The following is a 21,222-nucleotide window of genomic DNA, read 5'->3' as shown; positions in this document are numbered from 1 at the left end:
CAATCTCATTTCTTTCGGAACCTCTGCCATTCGTACAATGGTATCAGCACAGCTGTGAGTTAGGACATGATTAATGAACAGGGAGGTAAACACCCCGGCATTTGGAAGAGGAGTGTTTCCGATGGCAGGGCTGTCAAAACCAAAAGTGGTATTTCTGATGACGGACCAATTACACAACAGGTTCCTTTCCACGTCAGAACCCATGGCGGTTCTACAGTAAAGCATTTGACATCCAACAGGGTGGTACATAGCTTTCAATAAAGACTACGGCATTAACATTTATGATAAATCCTTGGAAGCACAAGCTGAAACTATACACCTTATTTTCTTTGCGGAGTCTATATGTGAAGGGCGGGGCGGGGGGGGGGGAGATTATTTTTTTTTTTATTCATGCATTCACAGCTACTTCATATTTTTCCTCTGGACTGCTGTCTGGATACAATGAGAGAGAAAAAGAAAATATGTACTTTAATATAGTGAATGTTAGTTAACTTAAGAAGACTATTGCTTGTGATCAACTTTTTTTTCTTTTTGATGGGCTATAGGCATGTTAATCTGTTATATATAGATATTTGCAATCATCTGCTAAAATTGGGCAGGAGTCCAGAAGAGCTTAAGCCACAAAGCTTGTTAAAATTTACGTGCCACGAGACTTCATTGTTTTTACAAAATAAAGAAATCTGGAGTTTTTCTAAATTTGAGATTATTGTTTGGTTCCTGTATTTCGTCACAAGTTTTTGCCATTCTGAATAAATCTGAGGCTAGTATTGCTACCTAGCTGTATTTTGTGTGTAAATCAGCATTTTAACTTGCGATAGATAAATATTTTATTATTTAACAGTTCAGGAAAGATGATCAGTAGCACGTTTGTTAGAAAAAAACCTATTATTTGGAAAGAAACATTCAACGTGGTAGCAATGAGAAATGTTCATGCCGTTTCAATGATGTGCCAACTTGGCTTTTAAAATGTTCCTCACTTTTTAATGAATGTGTTTGTAGTATTTTCACATTGTTCTTTCTTCCTATTTCTTTCTTTTTATTTACAAACTTTCTGTGAAAAAAATTAGCCTAGTATATAATAATATAATAAAATCTTAAGCATGCAAACCACTAACAAAGTTTTGGAAAGCACTGCAGCATATGTTTTGTGACTTACAATGTGCCCAACAATTACTTTTTTGGACCCAAACACAAGCTGTATTTATTTTAATGTTTTTGTGTTTGTGTTTTCTCTCCTCTTTCAGCTTTTGGAATTTGACAAGGAGCTGTCAGTCTTTAAAGACAAATTATATGAACTGGACATTTCATTTCCTCCCAGGTAAGATATGTATACAAGTGGCTTATTTAATTAACATCTAGACTCTAAACACACTTGAAAATCTAGTAAATTGGAGTTAGAATGTCATTCAGTGCAATACAACTTGCAGGAGGAATGTGAAAAGAAAAACCCTCCAGTCTCAGGATTTCATTTTTTTCTTGGATTGCTGCTAGAATGTAATTATGCTGCTATAATATATTCTACATCTACTATAGTCTCTAACTGAAAATAAATCCCACTAAGCTCAATGGGACTTACTTTTGAATAAAGTTACACTATATATGTCCTAACTTTTTTTCCTTCTAGAATATTTACTAAATATCAAATTATGGCATATTGGATTATGGTATATTGTCTCTTTGTTGTTTTGAATTATTTATTTATTTATCTATCATAATTGTATCCCACCCTTCTCAAACCCAAAGGCAACTCAGAGCGGCCTCACACATCGGCAACAATTCAATGCCATAAAAACAACATACAGTTAAATAAACATTTAGGTTAAAAATCAAAGAATTAAAAAAATCTAAACATTACACCAATTATTCAAACTATACAGTCCAAGAGCATTTCCAGAGCCGTTCCAGTTGTCATTGCACAGATTCCACATTCATTTATTGCACTGCAGTTAATATCCAAAGGCTTGATGTATAGATTCAATTTTGTTCAGCTATTATGTATAAGTAGGGAAGTGTCTCTCTGAAACAAACCTCATATTTTATTAAAATTGCTTAGAAAACATTGTATACCAGTGCAAAATAAGTTGGGTGGGTGGGTGGCCGACTGAGTAGATGGATGGGCACATGGGTGAGTGCATGGGTGGATGGGGGAATTATTATTTTTTTGAAAGAGAGGGTAAAGCTCGTTTAGACTTTACTGCTTTTATATTTTCTCAAGTTGATTTCAACATCAGTTTAATAAAAAGTTATTGTTTCGGTACAAAAAAGGCAACCTTTTTTCCTCATGTAATAGTCGCACCCCTTTTTTAATGAAAAATAGTTGCATCCCCTTTTGGGGGGGGGGGGAATGCGGCTATTATGCAGTGAAATCCAATATCTTCTTTTACTACTCAGTTGCATTCCCAAGTTATTATATAGCTTACATCTTGAGGATGTAATGTAGTATACAAAATATTTATGTTCCATTCTCTGAACTTTGGTACTGGAAACTGACCTAACAATTTTTCACCTTTTTGCCATTGTGTATTAAGTACTAGATTTATCTGAGTTTTTTGCATCCCGTGAGCTACTGTTTGAAGTTCTTGTCATTGAGCAATTGGCCCTGTATATTTAGAGCTATAATTTTTCTGAAAGGCCAGGAAATCAATGGATGTTTAAACTATTGTGTCTTCACTTGTTTCTTATGCTGAATTAAGAGGCTGCTAACATCACAGCATGATTTTGTATTTGTTTGAAGAAACAGACTTGGGTAAAGGAAGCATCATTCCATTCTGCAGTTTTTTGTGGAGTTTTGTTGAGAAGTTTCCCATTTTCCTCTCTTAGATGTTTATGATTTAACTGCAACCATTGATCCTAACAAAAGTAGACCCATTTATTTATTTTGTGTCAAAAGTATTGCATAAATAAATGAGTATAATAAATAAATTTGCATAATAAATTGCATAAATAAATGAGTATAATTAGTAGATCAACCATTGGGGGTGTTTTGGGTGTTTTTTTTTTGTCATGTTAGAAGCGACTTGAGAAACTGCAAGTCGCTTCTGGTGTGAGAGAATTGGCCATCTACAAGGACGCCCGGATGATTTGATGTTTTTATCATCCTTACCATTGGGTAACTATTGTTGATTCAACAGATCTACAGTTGAAAAAGGGCCTAAATACTCTGATCTTGGAAAATAAATAGAGTCAGTATTTGGATTGAGACCATCAAAGAATACCAGGTGCTGTAGAAAGGAATTACAAAACCACCTTTGGGTATTTCTTGCCTAAGAAAATGCTAGGAAATTCATAGGGTCCCCATAAGTCGACAGGCAACTTAAAGGATAAATAAACACACACTCCTGTTGAAACTACTAGTGATATTTAGGGCAGTGGTTGCTTTACAGATAAGATTTGCTCCACTACCTGAGAACCCAAAAGGAAATACTAGAAGATTCTCAGTCTCATTTAGAAGAGGTACTGCTTGAATGTCCTTGGGTAGCTTGAAAAGCACTCTGAAGAAAAGTTGCATTTTCTTGCCTGGTGTGTAGGTTTAAGGAATGTGATACAAGCTGTAAATTCATATCACTTACCCTCAAGAAGTCATCTGTCAGGTCAGGCATGACAACTTTGAACACTGCACACCCTTGTGATGAATTTGGCTTTCCCCTGTTAGTGGTGGTCCTGGAGCCCAGGAGGCATGACACGGCTGTGATGAAGTGCCAGTGCTTTGACAAGAAGACTCAAGATGACTTGTTTAGGTATCGTGGGCAGTAAAGAGGCTGGGACTTGGGTTTAAAGAGAGAAAGAGGCGGTGGCGTTGTGCCTAAACCTTTGGCCAGGGGTGCTGAGAAAGAAAGAAAAACTTGCATTTGCAGGAATGTTTTCTGAAATGTCATGTGGAAATTTGAGATTGTGTTTTGCTCTTGAAAGAGTTGGGGACTGAGAGATGGAATTAAACTACAGTATGCTAATCTATATACTGTGGCATTTGAAATCTCTTTGTTCCTCTCTCAGGGCCCTTCCACATAGCCATATAACCCAGAATATCAAGGCAGAAAATCCCACAATATCTACTTTGAACTGGGTTATCTGAGTCCACACTGTCATATATTCCAGTTCAAAGCAGAAAATGTGGGATTTTATTCAGCTGTGTGTAAGGGGCCTTGGAGGTATGCATAGCTCGAAACCAGCACTCTCCATCCCCATGGTTGGTTGTGATTCAAAAAATCCTCTCTCGAAATAAAGAGATTGAGACAAGATTTTTTTAAAAGAAAAAAAATGAGCAGCAATGGACGAGAGTGTGTTTTCAAATATATAATGAAAAGCCTTTGCATCTAACTCATCAGATCTCACTGCGATACTGATAAAACGTACTACAGTAGAGTCTTGCTTAGCCAACATAAACATGCTAATGGAACATTAGATAAGTGAAAATGTTGGATAATAAGAAGGGATTAAGGAAAAGCCTATTAAACGTCAAGTTGTGCCCGCGTTGAGAGGGGCGAGGCACAGCCGGTGCAGGCCAGATGCTGTGCCCATTGGGAAAAGTCTATGCCGGCGTCGACATTCCCCTCCCGGCGGGCGCCCGGCACATGGCAAGGCCCGCTGCACGTTGCTGTCTAGAGAAACAGCTGTGGATCCAGGCGGGAGGCAAACTATATTGGGTAATACATAACATTGGATGAGCGGAGGTTGGATAAGCAAGACTCTACTGTATAAGTAATTACAGCATGGTACAGAAAAAAAGTTTGTCACTCACTGCACTTTTAAGAATGAGAGTTAAGCGCTGAAAAATAATAGTATTTTTAAATGTTGACAACCATATTAATATTAGTATATTTTTTGCAAATATTAAAATACTCTCAACAATACATGGCTAAAATGGTCCTTAGGGCCGCAATGTGATTTTTTAAATGTTTTAAAATATTAAAGGAATCAATTATTTTCCTAAATTTTTCTGTAACTATTAGAAGGCCCAGTCTTACTTACTTATTTATTTATTTATTAGAACTTTTGTATCCCGTTCTTCTCTACCTCCATGAAGGGACTCAGAACGGCTAACAGCAAAAATTCAATGTACATCATAAAAACATTATAAAAACAACAAACACAATAAATAAGTTCTAAAATACATATAAAACAATTCCTCAAGTTAAAACATCATCCAACTCAATCCATATGTTGTCCATTAACTCTTAGTCTAGACAGGATCATCCATCAATCTGCGAATGCCTGATTCCAAAGCCAGGATTTTAGATGCTTCCTGAAAGACAGGAGGGTTCCATAGCCGAGGGTGGGGCACCACAGAGAAGGCCCTGTCTATCGTCCCCACCAAACGCAACTGTGAAGGTGGTGGGACCGAGAGCAGGGCCTCTCTGGAAGATCTTAAAATCCTTGAAGGTTTATAGGCTTAGTCTTTATATGAAACCCTTATATAGTAAAAGTGTACCTAAAATTGGGGTGCTTTTTGTTTATTTTACTGAAATGAAAGAAGTTTTTTTTCCGCTTTAATATCCTCATCATGCTTATAATAATAAATGTTTTACTCGTGAGCAGGAACCTTAATTTGTTATGCTTCAGTTGCAAAAAATATATATTGCCCTCCATTTCTTCCTTAATATGCTATGATTATACATACTTCTCAACAGGAGTATGTATAGTCTTCACATATTTTGTAGGTTTGTTTATCACCCATCAGATTCCTAACATTGTAGTTTGCTTAGAGTGTGTTTCTCTTTTTTAAAAAAGATAGTACTAAAATGTAAACCTTTATTGGCAGAGAGAGAAATGACCAGTCAAGAAAACATGAAGAGGTATAGAAATGAAGTATATGTAGTTTGTTTCTTTCTAATGGTTGGATTTAAATTTGAAAGCCATGTATCTAATAAACTGCATGTTTGTTATCTCTGTCTAGACCCAACCATTGATATGAACAATTGGTTAACATAAAAGCCTATGCCTCTTAAACAAATTCATATATAAACTCGTCATATTGTCACACAGTTGGAGGGGCTTTATTATTCTGCTGCCTTAAAAAAGCTCAAAGCATTCTTGGGGATCCATCTCAACCGGCATATTCTTTTTTTTGAATTATTGCCATCTGGCAGACAGTACAGGATGACAAAGAAAAGGACAAACAGACTGAAGGATAGCTTTTTTATCGTAGCACTGTGGGTATGTTGAACTCTGTGGTTTTGCGTTGATGTGACATTAAGGGCTGTGTGGTGGGCATGTATGGAGGGATGGATGTATTGTTTTGTGATGTATGCAGGGGAAGGCATATAATTTCATTGTGCAATAGCATAATGACAAATAAAACTATTCTATTCGAGTTTGTCAAAAAGAAAAAAAAATCTCAGCCTGTTAAAATACATACAACAAATGACTACTATTATTTCTAAATAATTACATTATGTAATAAAATTTGGGGAAAAAATCTGTTCCTGGTTTGAAAGTGTTATTTCCTGTTTAATTGTGCAGTGCTTACTTTGAAAGTAGTTGTTATTCTCCAGAAACTTTGTTTTTGTGGCTGCCATTTTTAGCTTTTCATATGCCATTTGTGCAGATCACAAAAACAACATTTTCGCAGTTTAATAAACTTTTTTCCAGGTTTTTATGATAGAACCAATTAGGACATGACATTTATAACCCAGGAACAAAAATTGTGTTACATAGTGTTATAGTAATATTATAGAAGGTTCTACCAAATCATCCCAAATTAACCTGTTTTCTTTAAAAAGGGTCGCTTTTGTATAATGTTAGTTGTCAACTATAAACATTTTTTAATGGTCTGAATGCAGTTTGACAAGCTACAACAGAAAAATATAGTGTTCATGCCCTTGGACTGCTTTGGAAGACTATGGCCCCTTCCACATAGCTGTATAAAATCCACATTGAACTGGATTATATGGCACTGTGGACTCACTTCAAAGCAGATATTGCGGAATATCTGCTTTGATATTCTGGGTTATATGGCTGTGTGGAAGGGCCCTCAATCTCATTCAGTTTAGATATTTTGGATTATCTTCCCTGATATTCTGGGGTATATGGCTGTGTGGAAGGGTCCTCAATCCCATTCAATGCAGATATTTTGGATTATCTGCCCTGATATTCTGGGTTATATGGCTGTGTGGAAGGGCCCTATGTAGATTTCAAGTTATTTTTAAATCACTGTATCTTAAAAGTACTTAATCTTGACTACATTGTTTTAGTTTTCTTAGCACATTACAGATCCCAGAAGTTTTGCATGGTCCCTTCTTCTCCCTCATAGTATTAGTATTTATATCCCGCTTCTTGTCTCCCAAAGGAGATTCAAAACGACTGCCACTAAAAATCATCTAATATGTAAATATTTTTAAGGTATTGCACGTAGTTGTTCTATTATTTTTTTATAAAGAAAGTTGCTTTATTCATGAGTTAAGTTTTAATTCTCGGAAAAAATATCTCATTTTTAATACTCTGGAATAGAGCAGTTTTGAAATTACATGTAATTTATAGCTGTCTTGTCAAAAGTTTTGATGATCATTAATATGTAATCAAGTAATTAAATTAACAGATGGAGTGAGACCAAAGCTAATGGTTATTAGCATCTACTTTTGTATCAAGGCGACACTCAAAATAATCTCTCTGCTTTCCAAAATTCCACTTCCAAACAGAAAATATTTGATTATTCTTCTTTAGTGAACGAACACACTGCTATTTAATACAGTTTAGTTTTAAACTCAGTAACTTCTCAGACCGGTTCCACACAGGGCTTTAACACACGCCAAACCGGGTTTAAGAAATCTATGATATAAATTGTGTTAATATTATTATTTCCTTCTCCTCCCACTGAATTGCATTTTGGATATCTGGATATTTCGGGGACATTTTTGGCAGTCCGTGTATTCCCAATTCTTCCCAGAGGCAAAGAAATTGGCTCCTAGACTCACACGCCACGCTTATTTTTTGAAGTAAATAAGCAAATATGCAATAAGGCAAACAAAATTATCCTTCTTATAATAGCTCTCTTGCTTATACCAACAGCTTTCATACTTCAGGGGAGTTTTTCTGAATAAAATTGTCTGTTATGGGATTCTTCCACAGAAGATACGTGATGATAGTCCTGGGCGCAGGGTTTATTATTTATGTACTCTACCCCAATAGGGACTCAAAGTGGCTTTACATATGGTTTAAACAGAGTATAGTTTGATGGAAGTATAGTTAATCCTACGTGAACTGAGAGAGATACTTAGCATATATTTTGTGGTCTCTACATTACATTGAAAACATGTAATATTAATATTTACTGGAAATATGTGTCTATTCATGAGAACCCCTTTTGCATGACAAACTAAGTCTTCAACTTAATTTCCAGTTTTGCTAGGGCCTGAAAACTATGTTTAACTGCTTCAGAGAAAGCAAGACTATTAAACCATCTTCAAATCATGGCTTCTTTCAAAGCTATTCACCGTAATTGCATTGTTAGAATAGCCATAGTTAGCTGAACATTTCCAATTTTGTTTGTTACTTTAAACAATGAGAGCCACAAAAGGACTGCAGAGGTTCCCAACCTTTGGTCCTCCAGGTATTATGGACTTCAGCTCCCACAATTCCTAACAGCTGGTAAGCCGGCTGGTATTGAAGGTCAAAAGAACTGGAGGACCAAAGGTTGGGAACCACTGTCTTATAATCTCATTATGTGAGATACTTTTTTGGCGATACTTTTACAATGGAACCCACTGGCTCCCATCCCATGACGTAGAGCAACTTCCAATAGGGCTCCAAACCGGCACATGCCGCTGCTGTCAGCAACACGGGAGGCATCCCATGTTAAATAGAGGCCAACGGGGGGAAGTCAGGTAGTCAACACTTCCCCGCATAGAATGGGGCAACAGGTTAGTCAGGTGATACGGGGCATGGATGACGGGTTCCTCAGGCCCCCCAACAGGCACCGCAGGATTCCCCACGATGTGTGCAATTTTAGCAGCCCATCTGATGAGATTTATTTATTGACTGTATTTGTATACCCACAGGCGACTCAAGGCGGTTTACAGGGCAAAATTCAATGCCCAATATGATAAATACAATTAAAAACATTGGCATATAATAAAAACCATAACAAAATCAATAAAAACATGAATCATTAGTTTATTCTTGTTAAAAACATTGTCCTGTCCCATCATCTAGTCGTTCCATTTTCCTATGTCAGTTACTCTGCATTTGCAAACACTTGCTCAAAAAGCCACGTCTTGACTTTTTTCTGAAATGTTAAAAGTCAGGGGGCCGATCTGATATCCCTAGGGAGGGTGTTCCGTAGCTGAGGGGCCACCACTGAGAAGGCCCTGTCTCTCTTCGCCGCCAAATGTACTTGTGACGAAGGCAGGATCGAGAGCAGGGCCTCCCCAGACAATCTTAAGTTCCTAGATGGTTCATAAGGGGAGATGCATTCGAATAGATAAGTTGTTAAGAGGTTGCTAGTGTATTAAGCAACAATGTGGTTGTCCAAGCTCTCCCATTAACAAGATAGCTCTTTCACAGCCTTGTTGGTAATAATGGGCGTAATCCTTGTCTTTGCTCTTTCACTTTTGTATCCTTGCCAACACAAGGATTGGCACAGGCCTCTGGGCTGACCAAGCTTGTCTCACGCCTATGAAGTCCCACTGACAGCACACTAGTTTCTCAGGATTCTTAATTTTTTCTAATTTTTAGTGTAGCTTCACTTTGTAAATGCTTACATTTTCCACTGTGCAAACCATGACAGGCTGATTTGTAATTTCTGAATAGTGTAGAGCAGCCAGTTGCCTGACACCCTGATGTTAAGCAAACACCAAGCTCAGTGTAAGCTGGAAATAGGTCTTTGGTAGACTGTAATCACTGTGGAAAAGGTGGTAGGTGTGAAAAACAAAATAAGGACATTGTGGTTAGCTATGATACAGGTGGGCAATTGTTAACTTTTATCACCACTCTCCATTAATTATTATAATTATTCTTGTAGCTGTTGTATGGCAGAGATAGGAGCTGACTTACCAGGGGTTCACACCCACTTACAAGGTTTGCTTTCAGATAAGTGTGCATGCACAGTAATCTCATGTATTAATCATTCTCTTAAAGTGACCTGTTCTTGTTTGTCATTGCATTAGGCTGTCATGTAATTTACTGCCTGGACATATGTTCATGTCTTAGATATCTCCTCTTCTCTTTGTGAATTTCCCACTTGTCCTTCAGCAGCCCCCCTATGTGCTGCCAATATCTTTGCCTTAGCACCTCTAAACAAGAATGACAGCTCAAACCTTATTCACGGCTGTATGATTTTTATCTGGGATCCCTTTCACACGACACAATTATAACCATTTTAATCGCACTTTTAACTGTCATGACTCTATCTTATGGCATCCTGGTACAAATCCAAGCTCTTCATAAATGGAGGCATAGTAGTTTAGTGAGAAGTATTTATAATTATCTACCAGAGAATTCTAATGTCTCACCAAACTACAAATCCAAAGGTTTCACTCGATACAGCCATGGCAGTTTAAGGGTTATCAAGCTGCTATAACTGTGCTGTAGGAAATTGATCTGGATTTCATACACGTTTCCAATAACATGTTATTCCAGATTATGCTTAATCTACAATCCTTTGATATGTTCCTATCCTCAGGTTTTCTCCACATGATTTCATTCCTCTATTTTTGACCTTATTTGATCTCACAATCTATATAAATAAAAATGTAATGTTTGTTTGTGGGAGTAACATAACTCAAAAACCACTGGATAAATTGACACCAAATTTGGACACAATGCACCTATCAGGCCAACAAGTGACCGTCATGCATAAAAACACTGAAAAACACAGCAGAAAAGACTTTAAAAACCAAAAAAAAATGCATTACAACGCATGCGCAAAACCACATACTGTATATGCACAAATATATACGCACACATACACACATATATACACACAAAAAACACATATACTCGAAATGAGCCACAGCAACGCGTGGCAGGGGACGGCTTGTCTATATAAATAAAAATGTAATGTCCGTTTGTTGGATTAACATAACTCAAAAACCACTGGATGAATTGACACCAAATTTGGACACAATATACCTCTCCAGCCAACGAGTGACCATCACTCATAAAAACACTGACAAACACAGCAAAGGAGCGTACACTGCCCCATATCCCAGGATCTGATCCCATATTATCTGCTTTGAACTGGATTTTAGGAGTCTGCAATGCCATGATCATATAATCTGGGATAAGAAGATAATCTAGGATCCTGGGATATAGGGTAGTGTAGATCCAACCTAGGAAACTTCCTGGCAAGGAAAATTCCCTATCTCGGAGTGTGTGTCTAATCAAGGTTCAGGAACTTTGCAAGAACTTCCCTTGTCTTAACCAGCTCCAGACATTACAGTGGAGTGGTTAAAAGTGAACACAATAAGTGGGCCAGAGTACAGCTAATATATACACTGACTGCTTCTAAACCTCTTTTACTGCAGTCAAGCCTGTAGCCAGGAATTTGATTCGGGGGGGGGGCTGAGTTTGATTCGGGGGTGGGGCTGAGTTTGATTCCAGGGGGGCTGAGGATCTGCCCTAGCAAACCTTTTGTATCGTTATCCCAATATCCCCATGCATATGGGATATATTGAGAATGGTGATCAGATCATGATATGAATAAACATAACAGTTTAAATAATGTACCAGTAAGGCCTTCTCGCAGACCACCCTGAGAATTTCGGGGAGGCAGAAGCCCCCCCCCCCCCCGGCTACATGCCAGACTAGATTAATAAGGTACCAATTTCTAGTCTAAGATGGTTTGGAATACTGCATTTGTTGTGTTTGTGTGCCTAGAGCTAACACTTGTTTCAGTCATTTTATTTCATTGAATCAGGTGCCTTGACAGTCAAGAATTATAAGACTGAATATTTTGTTGAAACAGTACATGTTGAATTCATCAGAACGTAATACATTGACTTACAATCCTTTTTACGTGCAGTTTAGTTGAAAACAGCACTAAAAGGTTCATTATGCTTAGTCTCTTTTTGTAATATTGAAATACCGATACCAGTTTCTATAATTATTATTTCAGGTAGTAAAAATACTACAATCACTGTTTATTGCTGCTTTAACTATTCCATTCATTCCAACTAAATATATTGTAAGATGATTCAAAAAGCCATTATTGGTGTAAAAACTCATTGAACTTGGCGTCTCACCCACACTATTTTTGATTTAGCGGTTTATAAGCTTTACACTCAGTAAAAGTCAGATTTACCCACTGAGAATAGGATGGAAACAAGTGCCTTGCTATTTTGCCATGAAATAAAGCTGCTATTTACCCATGTCCTAAATAGAAATGTTTTGTGGCAACCATGCTACTGAAGCCGCTAATATAGTAAACATGTGATTGTGGGATGTTATTATCGTGTAATGAAAATCCATGCAAATTGTGATGTGCAAGTTTTTAGAGACTAATTAAGAAATTTGTGCCATGTATCTTTTCCTCTTTTTTGCCCCCATTGAACATTATGAGAAGCTATGACCCAGGACCTACTTATCTTCATAGCCTTTCCTACCATACACACATATACACACCTCTTTTATTTTGACCTTTGACTTCTTTGTTGGCTTGGTCACCATGGTGTCCTTATAGTATTTGCAAGCAGCAGCTGTTTAACGCATTGTTCTTCCTTTTATGTTTGCAAGCCTTGTTTATCTTCCTGATTTTGCTTAAATGAGATACACATCAGGACCAGTTAGCTAACAGAGCTTCAGAACAGGTTATTAGTATTTTGGTTAATGTAAACTGGCCAATTTAATTCCTATACTATGACCTCAACTACCTGAAAAATAGCACGAGGACGTCATTTATCGTCAGTGTTAAGGAAGACGTTTGAAACGAACTCTTAAACCAACAGTGCTGCAGAAATAGTAAATTAATTAAAGTTTAATGTGAAGAAAATACTAGTTATCAACATTCAGCAACTCTTGTTTTTAAGAGGGTTTTTTTTTGCATTTAATGCCTGATTCATTCAGAAGAGTGTTAACTGGCTGTTATTAAATTGGTTGTTGTGTGCTCTTAACCTACCATTAAGTTGGCTCTTAACCTACCATTATTATTATTATTTACTTTATTTATACCCCACCTTTCTCCCCGTGGAGACTTGAGGCAGCTAACAACCCCACACTTTGGTCATAGTTTGGATTAAGGGGAAAAAAACAGATTAAAATATAATAAATACACTTAAAATAGCCTTTTAAACTCACAACACCCCCTTCCCCCCGAATTCCACTCATATTTCCCCAGCATGCCCCTTATTCTTCCCCAAATGTCTGCTGGCAGAAGAAGATCTTGAACTGCTTGTGGAAGGCAATGCTATTATAGAATTTTCTTGACAAGATTCGATTCAGAGGTTTGCTGTTGCGTTCTTCAGACATTGGAAGATTGTGACTTGTCTGGATTGACCTTCCCTGGCTGAGTGAGGATTCAGGCTTTGGTTTTTCAGACTCTTTTATACCACAACTAGCCATCCCCTGCCACGCGTTGCTGTGGCCTAGTCTGGTGATCTGGAAAATAAAGTAATGGTTTCTAATATATGTAATTCCTTTATGCTTGTGGGTAAACAGTATTCCTTTTTGTTTCTGTGTCAGTGTTGATGTGGAGATTGTCTGGTTTGCCTACTCTAGAACATGTGACATATAATTGTCCTTCTTTAGCGGTCCCTTTCAAATCTATGATACTATATCCATGTGTGTGTGAATCATATCTACCTATCTATCTGTACCTATATCTATCTATGGCTGGATGGCTCTTTGTCAGGAGGATTTTGATTATGTTTCCTTGCCCTGATAAAGGGAGTTGGATTGGATGGCCTTAAGTATTTTCTGTTGGTCATGGGTGTTCTGTGTGGGAAGTTTGCCCCGATTCTGTTGTTCGTAGGGTTCAGAATGCTGTTTGATTGTGGGTGAACTGTGAATCCCAGTGACTACAACTCCCAAATGTCAAGGTCCTTTCCCCCCAAACTCCATCTGTGTTCATATTTTGTCATATTGAGTGCTTGTGCCAAGTTTGGTCCAGATCCATCATTGTTTGAGTCTACAGTGCTCTCTGGATGTAGGTGAATTACAACTCCCAAACTCAAGGTCAATGCCCACCAAACACTTCTAGTGTTGTCTGTTGGTCATGGGAGTTTTGTGTGCCAAGCTTGGATCAATTTCATCGTTGATGGAATTCAGAATGCTCTTTGATTGTAGGTGAACTATAAATCCCAGTAACTACAACTCCCAAATGTCAAAATCATAATTTTTTGAGTGATGGTCACTCCTTGTGTTGTGAGATGTTTTGTTGCCAAATTTGGTGTGATTTAGTTCATTGGTCCTTTTGTTTTTAAGATACTCATTATGCACAGAGCATTTATATATATATAGATGTACAGGATCCTAGAAAAACTATACAGTAATGCCTTGACTTAAGAATTTTATTTGTTCCGTGACAGAGCTCTTAACTCAAAATGCTCTTATCTCAAAGTAAATTTTCCCATTGGAATGCTAATCCATTCTAGCCCCAAAACGCTCTCCCTGATTTTTTGTGATTGTCTAAACAAGAAAATGTACTTTATAAGTAACAAATAATGACTAAATGCACGTTCACATGGAACAATAAAAGAGAACTCCTTTAAAATGGTAGAAGCACAAAATTGTGGCAAGGAAGCACAAAGCAAAGAGGCAGAAACATCATTTTCTTCATGCTGTGCTCATTTCAGTCTCCCTCCCTCTCTTGCTCTCTCTCCCTCTCTCTCTTCATGAAGCCAAACATACCAGGAATAAAAAACCCACAAAATCAATTAACACCAAAAAAAGCAGACAAAAGCAAAGCAGACAGCAATCTTCCAAAGTGGACAAGAGCACAAGACGGAGGCTGCTTCCTTGATGTCTGAAGCCCTGTACTCTCAGGCTAGCTCTCTGTCTAATGCTAGCTCTTAACTCAAAATGCTGTTCTTATGTCAAAGTGAAATCGAGGCCAAGCAACTGCTCTTAACTCAAAAGACTCATAAGTTGGAGTGTTCTTAAGTAAACATTCCACTGTAGAGGGGACGTTTTACCATATAGAAGCTGGGTCCCTTACCTTTTACTTTTGTAAAACCTATTACAATAGGACAAATAAATTGCTTAATATGCTAGTGACAATCTTCACTGAAATCTTAAAAGCCCATTTGCTGAAGGAGGGAGAATGGATGATAACTTAATTCATGTGCCCATTTAAAAGTCCTTAGGTTCTGCTGAAAGCAACTTAGCCACATGACACTGGTCATGAGATTGTTGATAATGTGGGAAAGTCACCTTCCCTAGAAGTAGCAGAGTATCAAAACTGCTATTAGTCTAAACAGAGCTGAATTTCAGCCTTGGCCACAATCCAAATTCCAGAGGGCTCCAGTGCATACAAAGAATCTAAGCACAAAGTATTCCCCAGTACTAAAGAGGATGAGGTTTCACACTACTGGGTCATCATAAATGAGTTGATCTACCTCTCCTTTTTTAGATTATCCAATGCTTTTTGGAAATTTTAAATGAGCCATATCAGAGCTAATACCTGGTTTTCTAGGGCATGCATATATCTATAGCCAAATATCCAATAATACTTGCTACATGTGTCTGCTTCTTAAACCTTTCCACTCACAACTCCTTTTGGCTCAATTTTTTTTTACGTGATCCCAGATATATAGGCATATAAAACAGATATAAAAATTAAATATTTGCTGATTACAAATCAGAACTTGCAAAGCTTGCTAAATGGGCTGATTTTCCTTTTTTTATGAAGTAGAGCTGAAGCATCTTTTGCAGAGTTCACTGTAAACACTAAACAGCAGATTCATGCAAATGTCTAAAAAATAGACATTGGGTAGCATTCAAAAACTTTAACTGTTGCCAAAATTTTCAGGACCCCAAAGCTTGATGATGAGCAAGGGGACCCCATTTGGGGTCAGGAACCACAGTTTTAGAAGCAGTGTATTATAGCAAGCACACCATCAAACACTGGAATTCATGATTAAAGTTGCAAATAGCCTAAAGTTACTTGTAGCTGATTCATTCATAGGCATTATCCCTACTTCAATAAGATATATAGAGATCATAGAAAGCTCTGACGTATCAGCCACTGCAAGTGACAGGAGTCTATTCTCCTGTTGATCAGGATGCAGCAGAGTATCTTTTCCACCCCCAACTTGTCAAGAGGAATTGCAACTGAGATCCCAGTTCTGTCAAAGAAGAGATCAGTCATAGGATCGGGTGGAAGCAGCCTGCTTCATACTGATTGACAGGGGAACAGATCTCTGTCAATCACAGCCACTGCTCCTGGTGGTAAGTTAGGACTGGGGATATTGGGCTGTGTTGCATTAAACAGCACATGTAGACGCAGGTTCGCATCTTGGGTGTGATCCTGGATTCATCGCTGAGCCTGGATCCCCATGACCCACTCTACATCCTGCTGCAGTTTGGAGAAGGGTGGACCATGGATTATGGCACTTGCAGTACCTTCACTCACTTCCTGAAAACAATGCGATCCTCATCCAATGACCAATAAAGACCAAACTTGGCATACTCCCATTACCCACTTTTTCTAATAACCCGGGCATCGCTGGGTTCCCAAGCTAGTAAATAAATAAATGCTGTCCATTCACTCCAACAGAAGTATTCCAAATCAAACAAGAAAAGTACTACAATGTTTCTTATTAGAGATGTAATGTTTTGAGAAGTGGTTGTCTTTAGGGAGAGAATTCTAGATCTAGTAATCTGATAACACTATGTAACAATTTTTGCAAAAAAGTTCTATTCCTGGTTTGAAAGTGTTATTTCCTGTTTAATTGTGCATGCGGTACTTGCTTTGAAAGTAGTTGTTATACTCCAGAAACTTCATTTTTGTGGCTGCCACAAACTATGTTGAATTGGTTGAAAATCGGTAAAATAGTCATTGAAAAACTATAACAAAATGTGCTGCAAGATGTCCCACAAAAAACAAAAAAAATTGCAGTTTCATAAACTTTTTCCATGTTTTTATGATAGAACCAATTAAGAAATGGCATTTATGACCCAGGAACAAAAATAGTGTTACATAGTGTAATATCCACTTTAAAAAAAACCAATACAAAACATTAAGCCTGCAGTCCTAAACACACTCACCTTGAAGCAGATCTCATAAAACTCAAGCCTTCCTCTGAGTAGATATGCATAGGATTACACTGTAAGTGTGTAACTGTCTCGTGCTAAAATATACATTCACATTCTATATTATTAGCAGCCAATGCTAAGTCAAGTTCCAACTGTTTGAATAACTCAAATGCTTAATAATGGCAAAGTTCACAGTCAGAATTGGGCAGCAAAATATGAACCTGCAAAACATAGGGGTTTTTTGCATCCAATTTTTACGTATCCCGGGGCAATGACACCAACAACTTGACCTCTCTCGAAAAAGATGTTCTTCTAAGAGCTCCCTCTATATGGCACGCTTATTTTATGGAAGGTTACATTTTATTTTATTGCCAGCTTTTTTTGCTTATTAACCATTGCCATGGCCATATAATTTATAGTTTCAGAAGACTGAAAAGAGATTCCTTCACAATTTTGCCAGAGTTATTTTTGAAAGGATCCTGGTTTTTTTTTTCCCCTAGCAGTAACTGTAATTGCAACATCATTTGTAAAACAAGGTTTATTGAGGGGATTAAGAAGTTTCTTATTGGTTGCATTACAATTCTTAGCAGATGAGATACCAAAAAACTAGATGTGCGCCCCAATTAATCAAGAGTACATTTGATGGTTCTAGTTTCCAAGCAGGCTCTTCAATACTGCATTACACACTGCGATTACACCTTGGCAACAGTGTCAAATTATATCAATCATAGATGGATGGGAATATGAGGGGATTTTTGTGCCATAGAAAGTGTAATTTCAGTAGCAAATACAAAGATTCAGCAGCAGTGCAGATGAAAGTGCAGTTATGAATGGTATGTCAGGAAATGATGTGTGAGGTACGTGAGCGAGCAAGTGTTGTTGCATTGTTGGATTACACTGTGCAACACATTTTTTGTTCCTGGGTTATAAATGTCATTTCTTAATTGGTTCTATCATTAAAAACATGGAAAAAATGTATTAAACTGCAAAAACTTTGTTTTTGTGGGACATCCTGCAGCATATTTTGCTTTAGTTTTGCAATGAATATCTCATTGAGTCTCAACCAATCCAACATAGCTTGTGGCAGCCACAAAAACAAAGTCTCCAGAGTATAGCAAGTACTTTCAAAGCAAATACCATACCTTTAAGCAGGAAATTACACTTTCAAATGCGGAACAGAACATTTTCAAATTTTGTTACACAGTGTTGTACAACAGTGTCAGATTTTTGGAGAACTTGTTCGTGTGCCAAGAATCTTAAAATAATACTTCTTTTTAATTCTGGTGTAAAGTAGCTCGATCGCAAATGCCAAAACAAAATTTAGGTAGGATAGACAACTCGCTTACTGCCCAAGTGAAAGCCAAATAAGTGTTGTTTTTACTCTTCCCTCCCTAAATGTGCCCTTACAGACAGACATTAAACCTTGCGCTTTTTCGAGTTGGCAAGAGACTCAAAGTAAAATTGTTTAATGATGACAAGGAGTTTCAATTACTGTCTCTGTTAGCAGATAATCTTCAATTGATTTCTTTTTTTACTCATTTAGTGCAAAATGTGGTTTGAGTAGATTGGCATGTTTTAGTGTCTCCCAGCAAAAAGTTCAATGTAGAACAGGCCTACTAATGTATTTTGACTTACTATGTGAGTTGTCTGCCTTCAGATCTTGTAAAACGGATAGTTTTACATGATTGGGGTCCAGCATCCCTCAAATGAGCACATTGAGGTTAGATCTCATTCCAGTCCAGCAGACTCTATGTGCCTCTGGTTTTTTCCACTGATATACTGTCCTTCCTGTACCGTGGCTTATGGGCCCCTTCTACACTGCCATATAATATCCAGATTATCTGCTTTGAACTGGATTAAATGGCAGTGTGGACTCATACAATCCAGATCAAAGCAGATAATCTGGGATCAGATCCTTGATATAGGGCAGTGGAGAATGGGCCATAAACTCCAAGTTACAGGATATATATACATAATGTTTTGGAAGTCAAGTGTATGAGTGTGTTAAATAATAATAATAATAATAATCTTTATTTATACCAACTCCCGAGGGACTCGGTGCGGCTTACATGAGGCCGAGCCCACAGTACATCAGTGATAAAAGCAATAACAACAATTAATACAGACAATAAAATAAAACTCATAACAAAAAATAAACAATAGACAATAGCAGTAACACAGCGACATTTAAAATCCTATGGCAGGGCCAAATGTAAAAATTAAAATTTAAGAATAATGCTGAGCATGAACAGATGAAATATGAACTAGGATAAAGTTTTCAGAGAGGGATGGGGTGTGCAGACATTCCTAGATCAATAGTAAAGTGCATTTCGAGGGTTAAAGAAACCTTATACTGTTAATTATCATGTGCAGCTGCTAATCTAGATCAGCAAGTAGGTTTGAGTCACACCCGGTGGGGTATAATTGTATGTGGCTTAGAATACAGTTCAGCTCTATGCTCAAAAGCATTTGTTCTGAGGAGTTTTTTGCTCACAGCTTTTTGTGCAACCATTTGCGCTGCTCATTTGAAGGGAGACGAAGAAGCCAAGCTCTTTGCATTCTGTATTTCTTACAAGGACAGTGTAAGTTGTTGCACTGCTTATTTTGTACGAAACACTGCAAGTATATGTTTTGACTCTGCTGACAAGAGTAAAGTTTTCTGGTTTTTTTCCTCCTGCTTTTGTGCAAAGTTATTGTGTCTTTAGATTGGACGAGACTAAATTCCGCTTAAGGACAACAAACTGTTAGTACTCCAGGCATAGGCAAAACTAAGGCCCATGGACTGAATATGGCCCCCTGGGCAGTTACTTCAGGTGCTTCTCATTTTCCCTATCTTCTCAGCATAAGGACACAGGGCAGAAGGAACAGGGGAGGGAGGCATGCAGCAGCTGAGAGCCCTCTGGAGTTGTCACGTTGCTAGGGCTCTACCTTGTTTAGGTAGAGATGAATCAAAACTCCCAGTTTTATCAAACAGTTTAATTAAAACAGCAGCACTCAGCTACAGAAGAAACAAAAATGGATAGCAAAAATAACTTCGTAGTCAAAAGGGTCCAGTCCAATGGTCAAATGCAGAGAGTTCAATAAACAAAGTCCAGGGATCAAGAGTCTATACCGTAGTCAAAAGCAAGTCCAAAGGTTCAAGGTTCCAGGATTCCAAGATTACAGGAGACAGGTCAGGATACTGAAAAATCCAACAGACCTGGGGGGAAAACCAACAGCAACCACCACCAAAATACAACAGATACTTTTCTCCCAAAGATCAGTACTAAGGCTAGCTCCTTATATCCAGAAACACCCAGCTGCAACCCATCTCTTGCATACCTCCACCCTTAATTGCTTTCACCCATAAACTCTTACTTACAGATTACTAAACCCTTTACATTAACCCTTCCATCACCAAGCACCATCAACTGCAGAACATATGACAGGAGTGCTCTCAACCACAGCATGTCTCACCCTCCTCCTGGCATAAGAATGGTGCGAGCGTCCCCATCCTTATGCCAAGAGAATGGCCCGAGGAAGGTATGCAGCAGCTAAGAGCCCTCCAGAGTGCTCTCAACTGTCACCTGTCTCACCCTTCTCTCAGCATAATGCTGAGAGGGCAGACTGAAGATCAGGGGAGAGGGATCAGGGCAGTTGCCGTATGTCTCACTTTCCTCCCAGCATAAGGACGGAGCGAGCAGCCCCATCCTTATGCCAGGAGGATAACCTGAGAATGACTCGGGTCCTGTCCTGGCCCCACCCTCTCGCAGGCCCTCTTCCTCCGGGCCCAGCCATCTTGGTCTAGCCCACGATGAGGCCTCAAGCAAAAAGGTTTGCCCATGCCTGTGTTAGTCATATACACTTGGATTGTGTGTAACACTTGCAACCACAGAAAATTAATTCTACGAAATGGATGAATGAGGCTGAATATGATTGATTCATACATCTTCTCTAATAAATGAGTAGTCTTTGTTGTGTCAGGTTCATACATAGCTTAAAAAGAAGAGCTACATTAATCGGCCGCCTGCAAAAGTCAACCCTTAAATTGCAGACAAAGAGCTTCTGCTGGCAAGAATATTACATCATCAACGCCTCCCATGGACACTCAGAAATAAG

The 21,222-nt window shown here is 38.1% G+C and overlaps 1 protein-coding gene across 3 annotated transcripts in view; it reads left to right on the top strand.

Annotated features, from left to right (window-relative positions):
• Positions 1-21,222, top strand: part of INPP5A (inositol polyphosphate-5-phosphatase A) — a 343,269-nt gene that overhangs the window by 305,417 nt on the left and 16,630 nt on the right. For all 3 annotated transcript variants that reach the window (XM_067465755.1, XM_067465756.1, XM_067465757.1), the window contains exon 12: positions 1,245-1,318. In XM_067465755.1, the coding sequence (XP_067321856.1) occupies positions 1,245-1,318 (74 nt within the window). The remainder of the gene's footprint in view (positions 1-1,244; positions 1,319-21,222) is intronic.

The sequence above is a fragment of the Anolis sagrei genome, chromosome 3 (assembly GCF_037176765.1).
Source record: "Anolis sagrei isolate rAnoSag1 chromosome 3, rAnoSag1.mat, whole genome shotgun sequence".
In the NCBI taxonomy this organism is placed as follows: domain Eukaryota; kingdom Metazoa; phylum Chordata; class Lepidosauria; order Squamata; family Dactyloidae; genus Anolis; species Anolis sagrei.
The sequence above is the reverse complement of the archived record's forward strand: the minus strand, read 5'-3'. Positions and strand labels throughout refer to the sequence as shown.